The following is a 20,996-nucleotide window of genomic DNA, read 5'->3' as shown; positions in this document are numbered from 1 at the left end:
TAAAATCTCTGCAAGGTTGAGTACAGCCCAGGGACTTTACCAGTTGCAACATTTTCTCCATAACAATCTCTCTATTCTAGTCATAGGTCCTTAGATAAAAGAGTAGAAAGGAGTCATGTTAAAATCTGTAGATGTGAACTCTTGCTCTCTGAGCCTCTTGTTCACCTCTGAGCTCTTTATTATGCTGGGTTGGTCTAGCAAGAGAAGGTATAAAGGCATTCTCAGGCCTATAGTCTGCAAGTGGGTAAGGATGAAGCTGAGAAAAATAACGTGTGGGAGACTTTGGACTCTGAAAGATGCATTTGTATCTTTTAGGATTCACATCTTTCTAGATTTGGAAGAAATAGTTAAGTTTCCAAAAATGCACTGTTGCTGCGGAAACATCAACAGAGCTGTAGGCAAGACCTGGATTCTGGGGCTGGCTTTAGGCATGACCATGGGCACATCAGTTAACCTTCCAGAGCCTCAGTTGCAGAATACAGGGATCTGACAAAACTGATTCCAAGAGCCAAAGGAAGAAAAATTCAAAGAGAACAGAAAGGTTAAATGACTGGCTCAGTATCATTGTACTTCTAAGAAAAACCAGAGAGCAGAGTTGGAAAAAATATGAAAACTGATGTAGTTTAAAAACTGTTAAACGAATCATATGATTTTCAAGAGCTCTGACCTAGTGCTGTGAGTGTGCCATTTAGAAATGTATTTAAAGCTAATTTGGATTATATGAAAATAATTTTCTTTTTCTGTTCTATTCTACAAAGATCTGGAAAACATTCTCAGCACTGTGTCAACCTTAAATGAGAAAAGAATCTTTAAAGAGCCACTGATTTGTAATGGAAAATTTGGATAAATCAACTATTTATACTCAGAGATTTTTATATTTCTTTTTGTCCTCTCTTCAGAACACACAGCTAAGAAAAGCCATGATGTAAGTCTGCTCTATTAGACCTCATTGGCAGGCTGTTTATTCTGTATCTACAGTGTAGCAGCCTCTCTGACTACAGCACTTAGTGGATAAGCAACCAAAGAACACATACAAGCTTACAGAAAAAAAAAAAAAAGTGTGAGCTTTGATTAATCTAGCATGAGCTTGGAAAGAAAGAAGTTTCAGAACACCTAAGTTTTCATCATCTTTGGTCCAAGGTTTATTAGCCAAAGTTATTTAAACTTGCTGAATCTCACATTCCTTATACAATGCCAAATAGGACAATTATCTATCTACTGATATATCAAGTAATGTACACATGAAAGCATTATTAGAAGCACTCACCTGATAAGCTAAGTTGGAATAAGTCTTCATTAAATGTCTATCATATTTCTGAATCTACATTTAAAATTCCAACTGAAATCCAACATCAGAAGAACTATTGAGATCTTCCCTAAATATATACTCTCACCAATTACTGCTTTAGTTGTGTTTTAATATCTGGGAAATTATGCCCAACTCCATGCATTTCTTTAAGAAACCACCTATCCGGGCAGCCCAGGTGGCTCAGAGGTTTAGCGCCGCCTTTGGCCCAGGGCGTGATCCCGGATACCCAGATCCAGTCCCGCATCGGGATCCCTGTGTGGAGCCTGCTTCTCTCTCTGCCTGTGTCTCTGTGCAACAACCACCCCCCCGCGTCTCTCATGAGTAAATAAAATCTTAAAAAAAAAAAAAAAGAAACAACCTGGCCTAACACAGAAGAGGTAGACCTAACAGGGTATAATCAAAAGTGTGTGAGATTGTGTATTGGGTGACGGAGACTAGACAACTTGTTATGAGAAGTCATTGAAGAAGCTGAGAATGTTTCATTTGGAAAAAAGAATAGAGCACTTCCCACTGAAGGACTAATAGTGTGGCACAAGTAGTAGCCTTGGTTGATTTTGCTCTGGAGGCAAAGGCAGGATAAATGCAAGAAGGTCCTAGAGGTTGGATTTCAGCTCATAAGGAAGTACTTTCTGACACTTAGAGCTGCATAACAACTAAGCAGGTGATAACAGAAAACACAGATTGCTGGGTATTGTGGGCGATGGATGAGATCACACTGCCTTCTGAAACTTATATTTGATTCTTCTCTTTCTGTAATTTTGACTTTCTAGGACAGATTTGTCCTCCCCGCCCCCAACTTCCATTCCCCTCTCTGAAGCCTTGTCCATGCTCTCCCTACAAGGAAAAATACCATTAAGGGAATGTTTCAATGATTTTTACTGAAAATAGAAGAAAAAAATAAAGAGGCCAATGCTAAATTAGGTTATCTGGTTTTCAATGTGTCTTTTTTTAGCCATCAGATAGCTTTACTGCAGTTGGCTGAATATTTAGTGTCTTCAAATGTGGGTGGCTAGGGCAATAAAAGGAAAGAAACTTTTTATTTTTTATTTTAAGAGAAACCAAATAAAATACTCAACAGGATTTTTTTCCCTAATGTGGCCATGCTAGCATAACCTGGCTGTTTTGCAACTGGGCACTATTAACATCTATTTATAGCCAGTATTTTCATAGATGAATCACATTTACCATGAGACAGTTAATATTAAGGCTCAACCAGCTCTGCTGAGAACCCCATAATCTTACTAACCTCTCTTTCCATTCCCCTTTGAGGGAACTAAGTTATAGCTGAATAGTTCCATGCAGAAAGATGGGGAACTCCAAGTGGAAATGTAAAGCTACTAGACAGCATGTTCCCTAAATTCAGCAAAGTATGGGATGTTAAACACATTCCAACATCAGGCCCTGCATCCCTGCCAGCTCTGTCCCTTGGAGATGAGCATCCTACAGTTAGCAGACTCACTCTGCATTATGTAGCCATCTTGCCATTAGAATAATTCACCCCTCAAACTTCCATCCAAATGGAGTTTAAATGACACTACTTTATATAAAATGCCACACACATATAATGATTGTTAAATGTGCTGTCAAATAAAAAGGAGGTATATAGTGGGTGTTCAGTTCATTGTATGTGTGTATGTGGGGAAGTGGTGGTAAGGGAGGCCAAAGGTCAAGGTATATACGATCAAACATTTTCAAAATTCAGTGACATTAACTGGAGGTTTCTGGTAAATCTTGGGGCTCTAGAGTCACTTTTCCACCCAGTGTGTGCACATACACTCTGAACTTTGTATAGGCACCAGCACTACACTGATGCTGATAGTCATTTGTCTCTGATATCTTCTATGAGAGTCTCCACCCTTAATTTACCTTTACCAAGCTTTTTCTTAACAACATCTACTTCAAGCTAAAACTCTGTTAGATTAAATAAAACAATACAAAGCACTTAAAACAGAACTTGGCCTGTGGTAAGAGGTCTATACATATAGGCTACTTCTTATTAGTTTCTCAGTACAGGCACACCTCAGAGATACTGCACATTCAGTGCCAGACCATCCCAATAAAATGAATATTGTAATAAAGTGAGTCAAATAAATTTTTTGGTTTCCCAGCATATATAAAATTAGGTTTATATTAAACTGTAGTATATTAAGTGTATAGTAGCATTATGTCTTTAAAAAACAATGTATATATCTTAATTTAAAAAATGCTTTATTTATTGCTAAGAAAGGCTATCATCTGAGCTTTCGGCGAGCTGTAATCTTTTTGTTGGTGGAAGGTCTTGCCTCAGCGTTGATGCCAACTGACCAGAATGGTGGTTTCTGAAGGCTGGGATTGCTATTGCAATTTCTTAAAACAAGACAAAATGAGGTTTGCCATATCAATGGACTCTTCCTTTTATGAAGGATTTCTCTCTAGCAAATGATGTTGTTTGACAGCATTTTACTGACAGTAGAATTTCTTTCAAAATTGGAGTCAATCCTCTCAAGCCCTGCCATTGCTTTATCAACTAAATTTATGAAATATTCTAAATCCTTGGGTGTCATTTCAACAATCTTCATAGCATCTTCACCAGGAGTAGATTCCACCTCCAGAAACCATTTTCTTTGCTCATCCATAAGAAGCAACTTGTCAACAGTTAACAGTTTTTTTTTTTAAAGATTTTATTTATTTATTCATCAGACACACACACACACACACACACAGCGGCAGAGGCACAGGCAGAGGGAGAAGCAGGCTCCATGCAGGGAGCCTGAGGTGGGACTCGATCCCGGGACTCCAGGATCACGCCCTGGGCTGAAGGTAGGCACTAAACCACTGAGCCACCCAGGGATCCCCAGCAGTTAAAAGTTCTATCATGACCTTGCAGCAATTCATTCACATCTTTAGGCTCCACTTCTAATTCTAGTCCTCTTGCTATTTCCACCACATCTATTGCTACTTCCCCTACTAAAGTCTGAACTTCTCAAAATCTTCCACGAGGGTTGTAATCAACTTCTTCCACACTCCTGTTAATGTTGATGACCAATTCTCATCAATCACAAATGCTCTTGGTGGTGTCTAAAATGGTGAATCCTTTCCAGAAGAGTTTAAGATCTATTTATTTATTCATTCATTCATGGGAGACAAAAAGAGAGAGAGAGGCAGAAACATAGGCAGACAGAAAAGCAGGCTCCATGCAGAGAGCCTGATGTGGGACTCAATCCCAGGACCCCAGGACCACGCCCTGAGCCAAAGTAGATGCTTAACTGCTGAGCCACCCAGGCATTCTCCCAGAAAGTTTTCAATATACTTTGCCCATATGGCAACTATAGCCTTATAAAGTTTATTTCTTAAATAGTAAGACTTGAAGGTCAAAATTACTCCTTGATCAGGGGCACCCAGGTGGCTCAGTCGGTTAAGTGTCTGACTCTTGATTTCAGCTCAGGCTATGATCTCAGGGTCCTGGGATTGAGCCCTACATTGAGCTCCCCACTCAGCAGGGAGTCTGCTTCTCTCCCTCTCCTTCTGCTCCTCCCCTTGCTCACACTTTCTCTAAAATAAATAAATCCTTTAAAAAAGATTATTCCTTGATCCATGGGCTGCAGAATGGATGCTGTGTTAACAGGCATGAAAACAACATTCATCTCATTGCACATTTCCATCAGAGCTCTTTGGATGACCAGGTGCAGTGTCAATGAATGGTCCTATTTTGAAAGGAATCTATTTATAAGCAGTAGGTCTCAATAGTGGGCTTAAAATATTCAGTAAACCATGTTGTCAACAGATGTGCTATCATCCATGCTTTCTTATTCCATTTATAGCGTAATTCTTAAAGGCCCTAGGAATTTTTGGAATGATACATAAGAATTGGTTTCAACTTAAAGTCACCAGCTGCAGCAGCCCTGAACAAAAGAGTTGGCCTGTCCTTTGAAGCTTTGAAGCCAGGCATTGATTTCTTCTCCCTGGCTACGAAGGTCCTAGATAGCAACTTCTTCCAACAGAAGGCTGTTTCATCTCCACTGGAAATCTGTTTAGGGTAGCCACCTTCATTAGTAATCTTAGGTAGACCTTCCAGACAACTTACTGCTTCACCTGGCATTTTTATATTATGGAGATGGCTTCTTTCCTTAAACCTTATGAACTACCATCTGCTAGCTTCCAACTTTTCTTGTGCAGCTTCCTCACCTCTCTCACTCAGTCTTGACAGAATTAAAGCAAGTTAGGGCCTTGTTCTGGATTAGATTTTGACTCATGGGAAGGTTGTGGCTGGCGTGATCTTATATCTAGACCACTAAAACCTTCTCCATATCAGCAAAACAGCTGTTTTGTTTTCTTATCAATGTATGTATTCATTAGAGTGGCACTTTAAATTCCCTTCACTAACTTTTCTTTTGGATTCACAACTTGGTTAACTGTTCGGCACATAGGTCTAGCTTTCAGCTTTTCAGCTTGCAACATGCCTTCTTCATCTTCACTAAGCTTAATCATTCTATTGAGATATGTACAACTCTTCCTTTCACTTGAACACTTAGAGGCCATTATAGAGTTACTAATTGGGTTGATTTCAGTATTGTGCCTCAGGGAATAGGGAGCCCTGAGGACAGGGAGACAGGGATGGCTGGTTGGTGAGCAGTCAGGGCACACACAACATTTAATGATTGAGTCCATCATCTTAAATGGGCATGGTTAGTGCTGCCCCAAAATAATTATAATACTAACATCAAAGATCACCGATCATCATAATAATATAATAGTTAATGAAAAAGCCTGAAATATTGCAAGAATTACCAAAATGTGACCATGAGACATAAAGAGAGTAAATGCTGTTGGAAAAATGGTGCCAACAGACTTTCTTGACTGAAGTGCCACAAAACTTCAATTTGTAAAAAGTGCAGTACCTGTAAAGCACAGTAAGTGAAGTGCAATAAAACTAGGTACACCTGATAACTGTTTTTCTAAATTTCTAGCCAGATGAATCATCTTTACAATGAAGCAGCTCCTACTCCGAGCCAACCAGCTCTGCTGAGGATTGCATGATTTAATCATTCAGCGAATCCCTGCCGATGTCCAAATCTGTTGGGCACTAGGGATACAGACATAAACAGGGGGCCTATGCTCATAAGGCATGAACAAAAAATCTGTTATACCAGGTACCATTACTTCTATTTTATATCTGAAGGCTCAAGAAGGTTTAATAATTATATGTGGCCCAAGGCCATAGAGATAACATTTTGGAGCTGTGATTTAAGCCCAGATCTATGTAATTCTACAATCTCATATTCTTTCTATTATGCTATGCCTATGGGACACCCAGGTATAAAAATAAGCTACAACAAATTACTTAGCACAATACCTGTATAGTAGCTATTTCATAGATGTTTGTGAATAACTTAATGTTGAACTAGGATTTTTCCTTTACTATGCATGTCTTCTTATAAGAGCCAAAGTAGACAGAGCATAATAATTTGCTGGACACTTTGGATCCAGGCTGCCTAAGTTAGGGTGTGCTACTTTTTAGCAGTATGACCTTCAGTAAATTACTTAAAAGCTACCTCAATCTTCTCTTCTGCAAAATGGGGATGAACAAAGTTTTGTGAAGACTAAATGAATTAATCAAAGGAAAGCATTTAGAATAGGCCTATATTTATTAAGTATTGAATAAATGTAAGCTATCATCATTACTATTATTTTCTAACATAAATTGGAGTTTTGATCAGCTAATTCAGTATCATATATCTAGTAAGTGATCAAGACGAAAACCAGTTTCTTTTATTGAAGTTTTTTTCCAGGTTCCTTTATACAAGTAAAATATCCTCTATTCCAATATTCAAACAGGAAAATAAACAGGTACATGGAGACTAAATTATATCTAAATAGCACCCGATTAGTATAATAAGCAATTTTTGATATTCAAAATTAGTAAAGAATGATTAAGAAAATTTAACTTTTATAATAAGGAGTTGGCTAGAAGTTTGTGTATGTTGGAGGGAGGTGTTAGGTTGAATAGCCAGTATTTACATTTGGCCATTTCCTTAAGTAATTTAAGTAAATAGCTGGATATTCTTTACTTGTCCTTCTCCTGCATGGACACATCCTTACCAAAGATCCGCCATGATTTCAACCAGCTTAAACCCAAGAAAAACTGACCGAGGTCACCGCATAGGAAAACAAAACAGAATCTGCTTCTCCGGGCCAAATGAACTGTATTTGTATCCATAGATACAAGACAACAGAGAATCACAGAATTCTACAGTGGGAAGCCCTAGGACTTCAGAGATCATGTAGTCTCAGGCTCAAATCCTGCTGTCAGGGGACCTGTTAGGGGGTTAATAACAGGACAGAAGTCAAGAGAAAGAACCCCTGGTCCTCGTTCCATCCTGAATGACCTCTTGGGGCCAACCTAGCCCAATATCCTCATTTTATAAGTAACAACCCAGAGCCTGGCTAATTAAAAGCAGAGCTGGGATCAGAAGTCAGGCTTCCTGAATCCAGGTCTACCACTCTCTTACACTCCTGAGGGCTGCCATTCTATGGCTATGACAGTCACAGATAATGCATTGGGCTGTGTTAAACTAACAACTAAGCAGGATTTCTCCTTGCAAAACCATCAGGTGTTATGTCACTGCTAGCACTTTATGAAAATAATAAGGCATCATTATTTGGTATAAACAAAAGCAACTTTCCATTCCTTTTTTCTTTTTTTCAGGGTAACCTGAAAATCCCAAACCACTGTTGCTATTACAAAATTTTTCTTTTCCTCAGTTCACACCCCTGGGCCAAGCACAGATGCATTAAAAATTTGCCAAGAGAAACAATGAAGTCACTGATAATACAAAGCATGAAGTATCATGAAATTCATGTCTTTGTTTTCTTCCTCTCGATACTTAATTACTTCTCATTACTGATCATTTTGTGGTTTTTGGCACAGAGGCAAGGAAACTCCACCACTGTAAACATGTGGAGACATATAACACTCAGTAGACCAGAAGTCTGCACACGATGGGTCTGTTCACAAATCCAATGTGCATGCCATCAAGAATGCTGATGCCACCAATCCCAGCCCCCAAAGAGTATCAGCAGTCTTCAAAAAACCCTAATTACTTTTAAAAATAATAAAGTATTAAAATATTTCAGGTCATTCCTTTTTTATCACTTATAAATATCATCATGGTCGAAACACTTGTGGTTTCCTGGCAGATTTCACCTAACCTTAAAAGTGAGGCAAGGGACGCTGGGAAGTATACAGAATTTCATTCAAGTTTTCTGCAACAGCTCAGTTTGCCTTTAACTCAATCAAAGGGTACTTATGAGACATGCTTAGCAAACTACTCTGCTAAATAGAACCTTACATTATCTTGGAATTCTGGAAGGTAGATCTTGGAAAAAATTAATCCACAGGAATCCTTATCGATTAGCAGTAGAATGTAAGTTGATTCTTATCAGTAGACTATTGTTGGGGCACCTGGGAGGCTCAATAGGTTAAGTGTGTGACTTTGGCTCAGGTCATAATCTCAGGATCCTGGGATTGAGCCCTGGGCTCCCTGCTCAGTGGGGAGTCTGCTTGTCACTCTCCCTCTGCCCCTCCCCCTGCTCATGCTCTCTCTCTCTCTCCCAAATAAATAAAATGAAATAAAAGGGCTACTGTTCCAGATAGGAATTTGTGGGTAAGAGAAAGCACAAGAATGCATTATAGAAATCATTAAAAAAAACAAAAACAAAACCCACAATACCGTAGGCTTCCAAGAAACTAAAAGAACCAAATATATTTTACCCCTTTTAAACTAGACATTTAGGGGAGCTTCAGTGGTTCAGTTGATTAAGCATCTGACTCTTGTTCTCAGCTCAGGTCTTGATTTCAGAGTCATGAGTTCAAGCTCTGCTCACACTCAGGGTGGAGCCTACTTAAAAATAACAAAAATAACAACAAAAACCTAGACATTTATTCAATTTTCACAAAATCTGAATAAATGTGTTGTAGACCTACAGTTTTTTTTTAAAAAATGGCTGTAGTTAACTGTTCCCAACTCTTCCCATTCCTCTGTAATGTGACCTTGCAGCTTCAATTATAAAGAGGTAAAATCTATGACTCCACTTCATGAATTGGAGTTGGCCACGTGATGTTCTCTCGCCAATAAAAATGAGGCCTTAAAATTTCAGCTCTCGTACTCTTGGAATGTTGCCCTGAGACTAGCCTACCAGAGGTTGAGAACTCATGTGGAGCAGAGATAAGATGATCAGTTGAGGTCTACTAGCCCAACCAGCTGACAGAACTGTGAATAAGCCTATCTTAGACGATCCAGGTACATTTGGGCTGCAAGATGACATAAGGGGCAGAATGAACCATAGAATTTTGAACTACTGTTGTTTAGCCACTACCTAAGTTTTGGGATAGGTCACAAAGTAGAAAGAGAAATCAGGCACCTTGTGAAATACCCAGTATGTATGAATATCTGCATCAGGTCAGATATGCCAAGGAGACCGAAATGGAGATAAATAATATTGGACAGAAGATATCAGTGGTCCTATCCTTCATGTGCAAATATATCTGTAAATAAAGTGGCACTTAATATTTATCTGTTTTATCAATTTTTCAGTATATGTGCTGTTGAAGCTAGCACAATATTTATGTTTTAAATATATCTAGTCTCTGTTAAGAACCTGCCATTATTCCTACAGGCCAGAACAAGGGTTTTTCTGGATTGTTTAAGACAATACAATAGGGTAGGAAAAAAATTAGATATATTATTTTTTAATTAATATTTTTATTCTTGAATGTTTTCATATGGTACATTATATACATGTTTTCATATGGTACATATGCTAGTATATAAACATTACTTATATATAAATGAATATACATATAATGGGGTTTTCCACAGTCATATCTTCCACAGATCCTCGACCTTCCATCCCTACATATACTTCTCTATGCTTTGCTTTTCTTAGGTATATCAATTCTTCAATAAATACCTTCAAGTGCTGCTTTTACAGCCTGATTGTTATGGTGAGGCTAAAAAAAAAATTCTCAGCTGAAAATTATTACTGGGATTATTTCTTTAAGACCTGTCTTTTACCTATAATCTCTTTCTTGGTTTATTGTACAAGGAAATCATCAGACCAGGTTTATTGTACATCCACATGTAACATTTAGATTTCTGTGGATTTCTATAAGATGAAGATCCACAAATCCATCTCTTCTAAATATTCTATTGATAGCCTATGCTAGAAGAAAGGCACACTGGCAAGAATTATTATATGTCATAGAGGGAAGGGTCCCAAAGATCACCTCTCCATCTCCCTTACTTCGCAAATAGGCATGCTGGGCTCATAGAGGGTCGATGTCTTAACTAAGCCCCACAGCTGATTTGTGACTGAATTCTTTTCGTCTGACTTCTGTCTAGTGCAGAGCACTTCTCATAACCCCAGTTTTAGGAACTATTTCTATAAACCTTTCAAGTAAAAGTGTATCATTTGTATTAAGGGGAATAAGGAGCCACACCATAAATAAAGCAACTTTGTGCATGACACACAGTGGGCTTTCAGTAAATGCTTGTTGAAGGATGGCTGGAGAGATGAACAAAGGCTTAGCTGGCTGGCTCTGAAATCCTGAAGAAACAAACTATTCTTACGCTATTCTAAAGGACTCTGAAGTCCTTTAGAAACAAACTATTCTTACACTCAGGTCTCCTAAGTGGTGCCAGCAATTTGGGCAATTTGGGACTAGTGAGAATCACTTCTCTCTCTCTCTCTCTCCCTTTTTAAGATTTATCTATTTATCTGAGAGAGAGAGAGAGAAAGAGCTTGTGAGTGTGAGCACCCTGGAGTTGAGGGAGGGGCAGCAGGAGAGGAAGACAGAGGATCCCTAAGCAGACTGCCCACTAAGATTGGAGCCCGACATGGAGCTCAATCCCACAACCCTGGGATCATGACCTGAGCCAAAATCAGGAGTTGATGGTAACTCACTGAGCTACCCAGGTGCCCCTGGTGAGAATCACTTCTTAGAGTACCCAGCAAAGACGCAAAGCTATTCTTTCAATCTTTTTTTTCTTTCTCTATTGATACCTTACATCTCATTAGATGAAAGAGATAATCCAATATACTTGCTTTTCTTCTTGAATTTTTTAAGGTAATACAGATTCACTGTCCAATTTTTGGGAAAAATAAAGTTAATATTAATAATAAAACATAATGTTTACTTAGGGTGCTAATTTTGTACTAGCTATGTTGCAAACATTGACATATGTTGACATGTAATCCTCATAGCAACTTTAAGTTACAAACATTCTACTACTATCATCCCCATTTTACAGATGAGAAAAGTGAAGCACAGGGATATTAAGTAACTTGCCCAAAGTTTTATAGCCAATAAATAATGGAGTAGGAATTTGAACTTAGGCAGTATGGTCTTAGAGTCTGTGGTCTTCACACTCTTTTATATTGCCATTGATCAAGGTTTGGTTTCTAATGCAAATTATAAGAAAAAAAAAACTAATTTAAAAATTGATAAATCTGATAAATCTATGTATTAAAATATAAAATTTTTAGACCATAAAATACAATAAAGTAAAAATGCAAGCTATAGACCAGAAAGATAATAAATAACAAAACAAAAAAAATCAACAAAATGGTAATTGTATATAATATGTAATGAATTTTTACAATCTGTGAGAGACAACCAATACAAAAGAAAAATGAGCAAAGATCATGAGTAAACAATTTATGAAGAAACACAAGTGGCCTTTTGACAAAAAAAAGGATCATATGTCACTAAAAATTATAGGATGAGGGCAGCTCCAGTGGCTCAGCGGTTTAGCGCCGCCTTCAGCCCAGGGTGTGATCCTGGAGACTCGGGATCGAGTCCCACATCAGGCTCCCTGCATGGAGCCTGCTTCTACCTCTGCCTGTGTCTCTCCCTCTCTCTCTCTCTGCATCTCTCATGAATAAATAAATAAAATCTTAAAAAAAATTATAGGATGAAAATTAAAAAGTCAGATATCATTTCATTTAACAAAATGGGAAAAACTATAGTCATTAATAGGAAGAGATGATAAAAATATGGAGCAAAGAGAATTCTAATACTCTGCTGTCAATTGGTAGTCCACTTAGAGGAGCAATAATCCCTAGTAATGCTGAGGGAACACATACTCTGCAGCCCCCAAATCCCGCTCCTATGTCCTAAAGAATATTCCCGGAGAAATTCATGTACACAGGAAAAAAATGTGATGCTCATTGCAGCATTTTTACTAGTAGTGAAAAAAAAAGTAAACTGATTTATACATTAAAATGTATATATTTATAATGTAAATCATTTAATGTAAATCTTAAAATGTATAAGTAAAATGTATAAGATTTTAAATATCCACTGACAGTATATGTACTTATATGTATAAGTAAATGGTGAATTAATTATATAACGAAAAACTGTAAGTAATTGAAATGTATAAAGTAAAATGGAACAAGGAAGAATCTCAAAAATACAGAATAAAAAAGCACGCTTTAGTAATATACATTCAATAAATATACATTCAATATGCTATTTACATTAAGGTTTGAAAATACGCAAAGCAATACTATATAGTGCTCAGCTATATATATATATATATATATATATATACACACACATACACACACATATATATACATGTTCAAAAAAGTGTAAAAACATGTATGGGCACATACACATCAAATTCAAGATGGTTACTTTTGTTGGGGTGGGAAACGTAAAGAATACGTTAAAAAACTGTTTTCTAATGTATATAGTAAATTAAGATTTTATGAATTTGTGTGGTAGCATGTAGTGGTTCATGTAGTCCCGATGTGGGACTTGATCCCAGGTCTCCAGGATCATGCCCCGGACCAAAGGCAGTGCTAAACTGCTAAGCTACCCAGGCTGCCCTAGTTCTACAGATCTTTAAAAGAAATACTGTTTTTTAAAAAATATATATATTTTTATTTTTAAATAATCTCTACCCCCAATGTGGGGCTTGAATTTACAACCCCAAGATCAAGAGTCATATGTTCCACTGACCGAGCTAGCCAGGTACCCCAGAAATATTATTTTTTTAAAGAAATATTGTTTGTTATATAATGTTTGGGGGAAAAAGATATATTATTATAACTTAAAAGCAAGGCACTAATATGATAAAAGTTTCAAGATTTTAGGCATAAAGTTAATCTGTACATCATTGAAGTAGACTATAAGCTCAATTGATATTTGTCTTTACATTAAAAATCTCAAAGGTGGAATAATTCTTCTTGCTATTATAACTTAATTTGGATAATTATATAATCAGATGTGAGCTAATGTATCCCTCAAATATGAATTTATTTTAAATTGTTTCTATAATGGCCAACTATTATAGGCAGGATTGTCCCTATTTGGAGATGAGTGTCCTAACTATACATCCTTGACATACCTAAGGATAGATCTGGAATTTTAGCAGAATGTTAGGAATACAGCTAGCCAAGGACCAAGCCTTCATTCTTTTAATATTAGACTTTGTTGTCAAAACAAAGTAAGCCAAAGTATTTTTTAGCAGTAATTCTGATGTTTCTATTTTAAAATACCAAAGACTAAGAAATTTCAAAAAATTGTTTAAGCCTCCAAAGGAAATACTATAATGGGAATCTGCAGAAAGTTAGAACAATAAGCAAATTTATCATTTTACAACTATGTTAAGTAAATCTTAAGTAAACACTTAGGCTGTGGTCAGAGGTATGACCTGGATCCCTGACATGAAATACTGGGTGGATGAAGTTCAAATATAGTCTGTTTATCCATGGACATAAGTGGCTTTAATAAAAGCAGAACACCTTTTTTAAAATGTTGATTTTAAAAACAGAAGTGTAAATAAAACTGTGATTTATGAATCTGCTAATACTGTTTTCTGCTGTAGACTTCAGAAAGATCGAGTCTTGGCTGCGGCAAATACACCAAGAGTGCAGACCTGTTAAAGTAGTAATAGGTGCCCTTATTAAAACTCCACTTCCATTAAGAGGTACAAATTGTTTTCCTTCTTTCCAGGCTTTAAAGAATGCGTTCCAGAAGCAGTGACACAGAGGGCTCAGCCCAAAAGCAATTTCCAAGACACAGTAAAGGCCATGGGTTCCAAGGGCCTGAGGACATGAAACAGAGACAGGAAGACAAAGACCCCACCAGTGAGTCAGATGCCATTCTTCCCTGTCCTAAGTCACAGAGTGGTATCAGTCACCATGGAGAAGACCTCTCAAGAGATGACCTATTATTTCTTCTGAGCATTCTGGAAGGAGAACTGCAGGTCAGCTGGGTTAGAATTATCCCCACGTTCAAAGAGAAGGCTCCTTGTGAATTTGGTGTGTATGCTGCCATGGAAATAGATTATCTATGGTTCATACCTGTATGTACATGAAAAAAAGTACACAGAGACGGAATTCTCTTCTGCTAACTGAAAGGGCAATTAATCATATCTGAAAGGGCTGTCATTATGACATACAAATGGCATGCATCATGAGAAAGATCACATCCTCTGCCCATGCTGCTCTTGAGCTTCAGTGCACAGGCATGTATGAATAACAGTGACTTCTAGATTGGCTTAAATAACAACAGGCACTTTTATATACCATGTAAATTGGCTCCTAGACTTGCCCTACCATTATTAACCTACATAAAAAACTAAAACCGGCTCCTACACATATAGGAGAATCTTATTTCCTTCTCCCCAAAATGCAAATGTCAGTGCACTGAAGGGTAACATATTATCTACTTGTCAAACAAGAAAAAAATGTTGGGTCCCCGCAATGTTGTATAGTAATTATGTTTAAAACATTATTAATGTGTGATTAGATTAAAAGAAGGATGAAGGGACATAATTTTACTGCCTTTTGTAAAAGGTGCTATAAATAACTGATTTGTTTATATGTGAAATAGAAGAAAAAAGCACTCAACTCTCAGAAGAAATCACTTTCTGAAACCGCGGGTAGATAAAGCAAGCTTTCTGAAATGGCTTTTGTTCCTACAGGCTCGAGATGAAGTCATAGGCATTTTAAAGGCTGAAAAAATGGACTTGGCTTTGCTGGAAGCTCAGTATGGGTTTGTCACTCCAAAAAAGGTGTTAGAGGCTCTCCAGCGAGATGCTTTTCAAGCAAAATCTGCCCCTTGGCAGGAAGACATCTATGAAAAACCAATGAATGAGGTATGTATCACATCAGGGGTGTGCACCAGGAAGGTGGAAAAGTTCACTAGGCAGCCAAGCACTAGGCCTAGAAGGTGAGCATGACATATAATTCTTTTTTGATTACTTACAGTTTTATGTTCTCACAATCTAAAATCTACCCAAGGTAGATAAATATTATATGATCTACAGGAAAGAAAAGGAGAACAAATCATAGCTAGGATGTTTCTGCTAGGTCTGTTTCGTGACATCAGACTAAAAGCTGACAAATACAAGAGATTTTTCTCTCTCACACATACACAGAGACACAGACACTGCCCCGCCCCCCCCCCCCCCAAAACACAAGAGATGGCACATGTGGGAACTTGAAGCTATACACACTATAATAAAAACCAGATAAAGCTGAAGCATAGAGGTTAATTTCTTTAAAAACACGGAGGTATTATGTCATAGAAATTCTGAGCATGAATGGAAATGATCTGAAGAACTGTCCAAGGAATGGAGTTTCAGAAAACATATATTTTAGATGAGTGCTATCCTCTTTTTCCTTCCAAAGTTTAATGACAGCAAAGATCCTTCCCTCATCAATGACAAGAGCAAAGATGAAAAGTCTCAACACGGCCACCGCCACGCAAGGATGAGGTACTGCTCTTTTACTTGCTGACATTTCTAAAACTCTCTGGCATCCTTATTTTATTCTTCTATTTTCCTCTGAGACCTCAATGGAAAATTTCATAATTTTTCATTTTTATAAAAAGGAAACAACTAGGAGCATGAGTTAAGGCTAGGGAGACTGAAAGCAACTTTTAGACAAATTTCCCCCACATAAGTTCTGGCAACTTACCTCAGGACTGACCTCTAATGTCCTTGCTATTCTTGTCTTGGGTGTCTCATGAGAGAAGACTACTGTCCTGCCAAATTGTGAAGGAGTTTGGTCATATGGATCTGCTTCTCTGAGGGGTTAAGGATGAGACCACCCAAAGTCTGTTGACTTGCACTTTAATCCAAATTTTAGAAAGAGGAGCTGAAGCTGCATTCAAGTTAATAGTGTTAAAACTGTATCCTGGCTCCCAACATAGTGACTGTGAAACAGCATTAGGCACAAATTCCCCAACTCACATAAATGCAAATGCAAATTGATGATCACTGAATCAAAACTCCACAAATGGCACAACGCCTCAATACCTCAGTGTGAAATGAACAGAATGATTCCAAACTTGTTTAAAATCACTAGGAAAAGTTTTAGTTTCAAAATAATTCTATTGCACACATGCAAAACTGGAAATACCCTCTTTACAAATGCTTGTCCCTGAAAGTTACCTATAATTTAGTCCTTTGCAAATTCAGTCTTATTTGATTACTCTAACACACACATCCATACTCCTTTACACACATACATGTCTCACATTCCCACTTCTATGATGTGTCCATTTTCCTTCTCTTACCTTTTACTTCTGCCTTATAGATTTTTCTCTCCTTAGCTATCAGTCTATCCATTCCTTGAAGCCCACATAACTCAACGTATCCAAGAATCCAGTTGTCTAACCTCTTCTTCTATCTAGGAAGTAATGGGGGGAAAGGAAAGTACCCAGAGGATAAACAGTAAGAGTTTTATATAGGATTCCCCAGACAGCATTCCCACTGAGACCATCCACGGCTGTACCCAAGTTATAGCAGGATAAGGATCTGCATGCTAAATAGTTAGTCTTCTTTTGCTTTTTCCCACCCTGGGGTGTTAATATCCCCTGAACTTTTATTTTCTTCACAATGTTATTTTTTGAAAAATGTAAAAATTTCAACCATTTCTATGGTAAACTAAAGGGAACTTATCTATTCTTAGGGCAAAATAGCATAGAAGACCTAATTGTTCTCAGTTACATCATATGGTAGGAACACTGACTTAAGATGAAAGACTGATAGAGGCCTGTGAGCTAGAACAGAGAATAGGAATGGGGTGAGGGGGTAGCTGGGTTGTCAAGAGAAAGGAAAAGATGTAAGAACTCAGCGACTACAACAGTTTTAACCTCCTATTCCTTTCAAACCTAGGGTTCTATATTAGAGGTTACCTTAAAATAAGATTCTAAGTTAATTGCCTAACATATTCTTAGTCTTCCAAAAAAGTAGGAAGGAAAATACAACATTTTGGATTTATCAAGATACCACAATAAAAGAATCTGCATACCTTTTTAGCATCACCTAAGGGCAATTCTTAGAGTACTTATTTTAAGCAACTGTATAATTTAGCTTTTAAATTTCATTTTATTCTTTTATTTAATGTTCACTGAAGAGATGATGAATAAAAATGTTGTGCTTCCTGTCTTTGGTGTGTTTATGGTCTAAGAGAGTGACAGACAACAAATGATCATACAAACAAGTATACAATTACACAGAATATTGATTTCTATGGTGAAAACCATAAAGCACTATCTCTCTTCGAGTACTTATTTTAAGCAACTGTATAATTTAGTTTTTATACAAAAAAGCATAATGGAAGATCAAATTTAGATGAATCAGAAAACTCCAAATCCAGAGGATGAATATGGATTAGTCAGGTAGACCATAAAGGAGTTCCATTTCAGTAATATCGTGGGCTACAAATCCAATGAAATTACATCACTAAAAAGTACATAAAAATGTTAAACTACCTAACCTACTTTTTAATACATGGATGAGCTTACATGAAAGTAATGAGCTTACATAGAACTAGAAATTCTGAAGCCAGGAACTAAAAGGGAAATTTTCATTGACTAGCTTCTGGCTCCATATATCTTGAACCTTTCTTCTGTCAATCCACAAACTTCCAGTACTGGGAACCAAAGGACATATTCATTTTGGGATATAATCTCTGGCCTTTCACCTTTATTTGACAATAGCTGGGTAAACTGGCATTTCCTACACCAAGATGGCTAGCAATAGCTGGCCTACACATAAAGTGTGAAGCCAAATGAATTTCCTGTTATCAACACCCCCAAAATATCCATAGCCACTCCAAAATTACCTGACATGAAAGAAATCATGATGGACGGTAAATAAACATGGAAAAAAGACAAGGTCTTTAAAACATTTTTTTTTCAATTTGAGTATAGTTGACATGCAATGTTATATTATTTTCAGGTGTATGACAGAGTGCATCAACATCTCCATATGTTATACTACGCTCACCACAAGTGTACCTATCATCTGTCACCATACACACTTTCAAAATATTGACTATATTCCCTATGCTGTAGCTTTTATCCTATGACTTATTTATTACATATCTCCCATTCCTCCTCACCCATTTTTGCCCATCCCCCTACCACCCTTCCCTCTGGCCACCATCAGTGTATTCTCTGTATTTATAAGTTTGATTCTGCTTATTGTTTGTTTACTCATTTGCTTTGTTTTTTAGATTTCACATATGAGTGAAATCTTATGGTATTTGTCTTTCTCAGTCTGACTTACTTCCTTTAGCATAATACCCTCTAGGTCCACCCATGTTGTTGCAAATGACCAAAAGACAAACAAACAAAACAAAACACACACACACACACACACACACACACACACACAAAGCAAACAAAAACACCTCATCACTTTTTATGACTGCATAGTATCTCACCATAGACTTTTACACACACACACACATACACATACACACTACATACACCACGTTTTCTTTATCCATTCATCTATCAATGGACACTTAGGCTGCTTTCGTATCTTGGCTAAAAATAATAGTAAATAATGCTGCAATAAACATAGGGGTGCATATATCCTTTTGAACTAGTGTCTTTGTTTTCCCAGTAGTGGAATTATTGGATCATATGGTATTTCTATTTATAATTTCTTGAGGAATCTCCATGCTGTTTTCCACAGTGTCTGTACCAATTTACATTTCCACCAGCAGAGCATGAGGGTTCCTTTCTCTCTACATCCTCGTCAACACTTATTCCTATCTTTTTTTATTTTATCCATTTTAACAGGTATAAGGTGATAACTTATTGTGGTTTTGATTTTTATTTCCCTGTCAATTAATGATGTTGAGCACCTTTTCATGTGTCTGTTGGGCATCTTAATGGCTTTTTGGGAAAAATTTCTATTCAGGCCCTCTGCACATTTTCCAATGTGATTGCCCCCTACCTTTTTTTGTGTGTGTGTGTTGAATTGTATACGTTCTTTATATATTTTGAATATTAACCCCTTATCAAAGATATCATTTGTAAATATCTTCTTCCATTCAGCAGGTTGCCTTTTTGTTTTGTTGATGGTTTCCTTCACTGTGCAAAAGCTTTTTATTTTGATGTAGTCCCAAGTTTATTTTTGCTTTTGTCTCTCTTGCCATAAAACACATATCTAGAAAAATATTGCTATAGCTGATGTCAAAGAAATTATTGCCTGTGTCCTCTTCTAGGAGTTTTATGGTTTCAGGTCTTACTATTAGGTCTTCAACCCATTTTGAGGTTTTCCTCATGTGTGTGTGTGTGTGCATGTGTATGGTATTAGAAAGTGGTCTAGTTTTGTTCTTCTACATATAGCTCTCCAGTTTTCTCAGCACCATTTGTTGAAGATACTGTCTTTTCCCCATTGTCTAGTCTTGCCTCCTTTGTTATAGATTGACTCTATAAGCATGGATTTATTTCTGTGCTCAACAAGACAAATGCACATGTAATCCCCTTCACCTATTTCACCCATCCCTACCCCCTCAACTTCTCCTCTGGTAATCCTTTGTTTGTTCTCTATAGTTAAAAGTCTGTTTTTTGGTTTATTCCTTTTTTCTCCTTTTTGTTTTGTTTATTAAATTCCATGTATAAGTGAAATCATGTGGTATTTGTCTTTCTCTGACTGGCTTATATCACTTAACATTATCTCTCTATATCCATCTATGTTGTTGCAAATGTCAAGATTTCACTGTTTTTTTTTTTTTTATGTAGATACTAACAAGTTTAAAAAAAACAAATATAGGCCCTGTTTTCAGGGAGTTCATACTCTAGTAGGGAAGACAAACACATAAGTCAGGCACAGGGTGATCATTTTATAATATAGATATAAATAGGCCACAGAAACCAGAAAGGATTTGGTATTGACATTTGTTCACATTAATACTACATAACCAACACAGAATTAATAATAAGAATTTTAAAAATATGCACACACCTTGATGCATAATATGATGAAAAACAGACCACGGGATTCAATAGGTCTACTTTGGGGAAGGGTTGGGGCAGGAGAGCAGTTAGGCTGCCTCAGAATCAAACATTATGCAAAGATTTTTTGTCATTCCTCTGACAAGGTTTTTCTGGAGAGAGGGGGAAATGTCAGAAAAGGGATATGGGGAGATTATTCTGATATCTCCATAGGCATCAATTATTCTCTCTGGGGGAAAAATGACAATAAAAAGATTACATTTGCATTGAAATGCACCAAAAAGTGTCACTTGGAAAGAGTAATGATAAAAAACAAAAAAGATTAGAAACTCACTGCCAAATTATTTAGTCAAAACTTAGACATTTCTAAAACAGTGAATGAAAGATGGCAGTATTATGAAAGGTTTGCAGTTAACACACTATAAATGTATT

General features: G+C 37.0%; 2 protein-coding genes across 10 annotated transcripts in view; one reads left to right on the top strand and one right to left on the bottom strand.

Moving 5' to 3' along the window:
• Positions 1-20,996, bottom strand: part of CMSS1 (cms1 ribosomal small subunit homolog) — a 378,726-nt gene that overhangs the window by 243,148 nt on the left and 114,582 nt on the right. The window lies entirely within an intron of this gene.
• Positions 1-20,996, top strand: part of FILIP1L (filamin A interacting protein 1 like) — a 298,240-nt gene that overhangs the window by 169,746 nt on the left and 107,498 nt on the right. The window contains exons 1-3 of one of the 6 annotated variants that reach the window (XM_038582572.1): positions 8,592-8,712; positions 14,313-14,565; positions 15,286-15,459. In XM_038582572.1, the coding sequence (XP_038438500.1) occupies positions 14,323-14,565; positions 15,286-15,459 (417 nt within the window). In that variant the 5' untranslated portion in view covers positions 8,592-8,712; positions 14,313-14,322. Of the gene's footprint in view, positions 1-8,591; positions 8,713-14,312; positions 14,621-14,681; positions 14,827-14,869; positions 14,891-15,285; positions 15,460-15,994; positions 16,081-20,996 lie in introns of those variants that run through there. The other 5 variants (XM_038582573.1, XM_038582576.1, XM_038582574.1 and 2 more) reach the window with 5 other exon arrangements.

The sequence above is a fragment of the Canis lupus genome, chromosome 33 (assembly GCF_011100685.1).
Source record: "Canis lupus familiaris isolate Mischka breed German Shepherd chromosome 33, alternate assembly UU_Cfam_GSD_1.0, whole genome shotgun sequence".
In the NCBI taxonomy this organism is placed as follows: Eukaryota; Metazoa; Chordata; class Mammalia; order Carnivora; family Canidae; genus Canis; species Canis lupus.
Note: the sequence above shows the minus strand (reverse complement) of the source record. Positions and strands in the feature narration are given on the sequence as shown.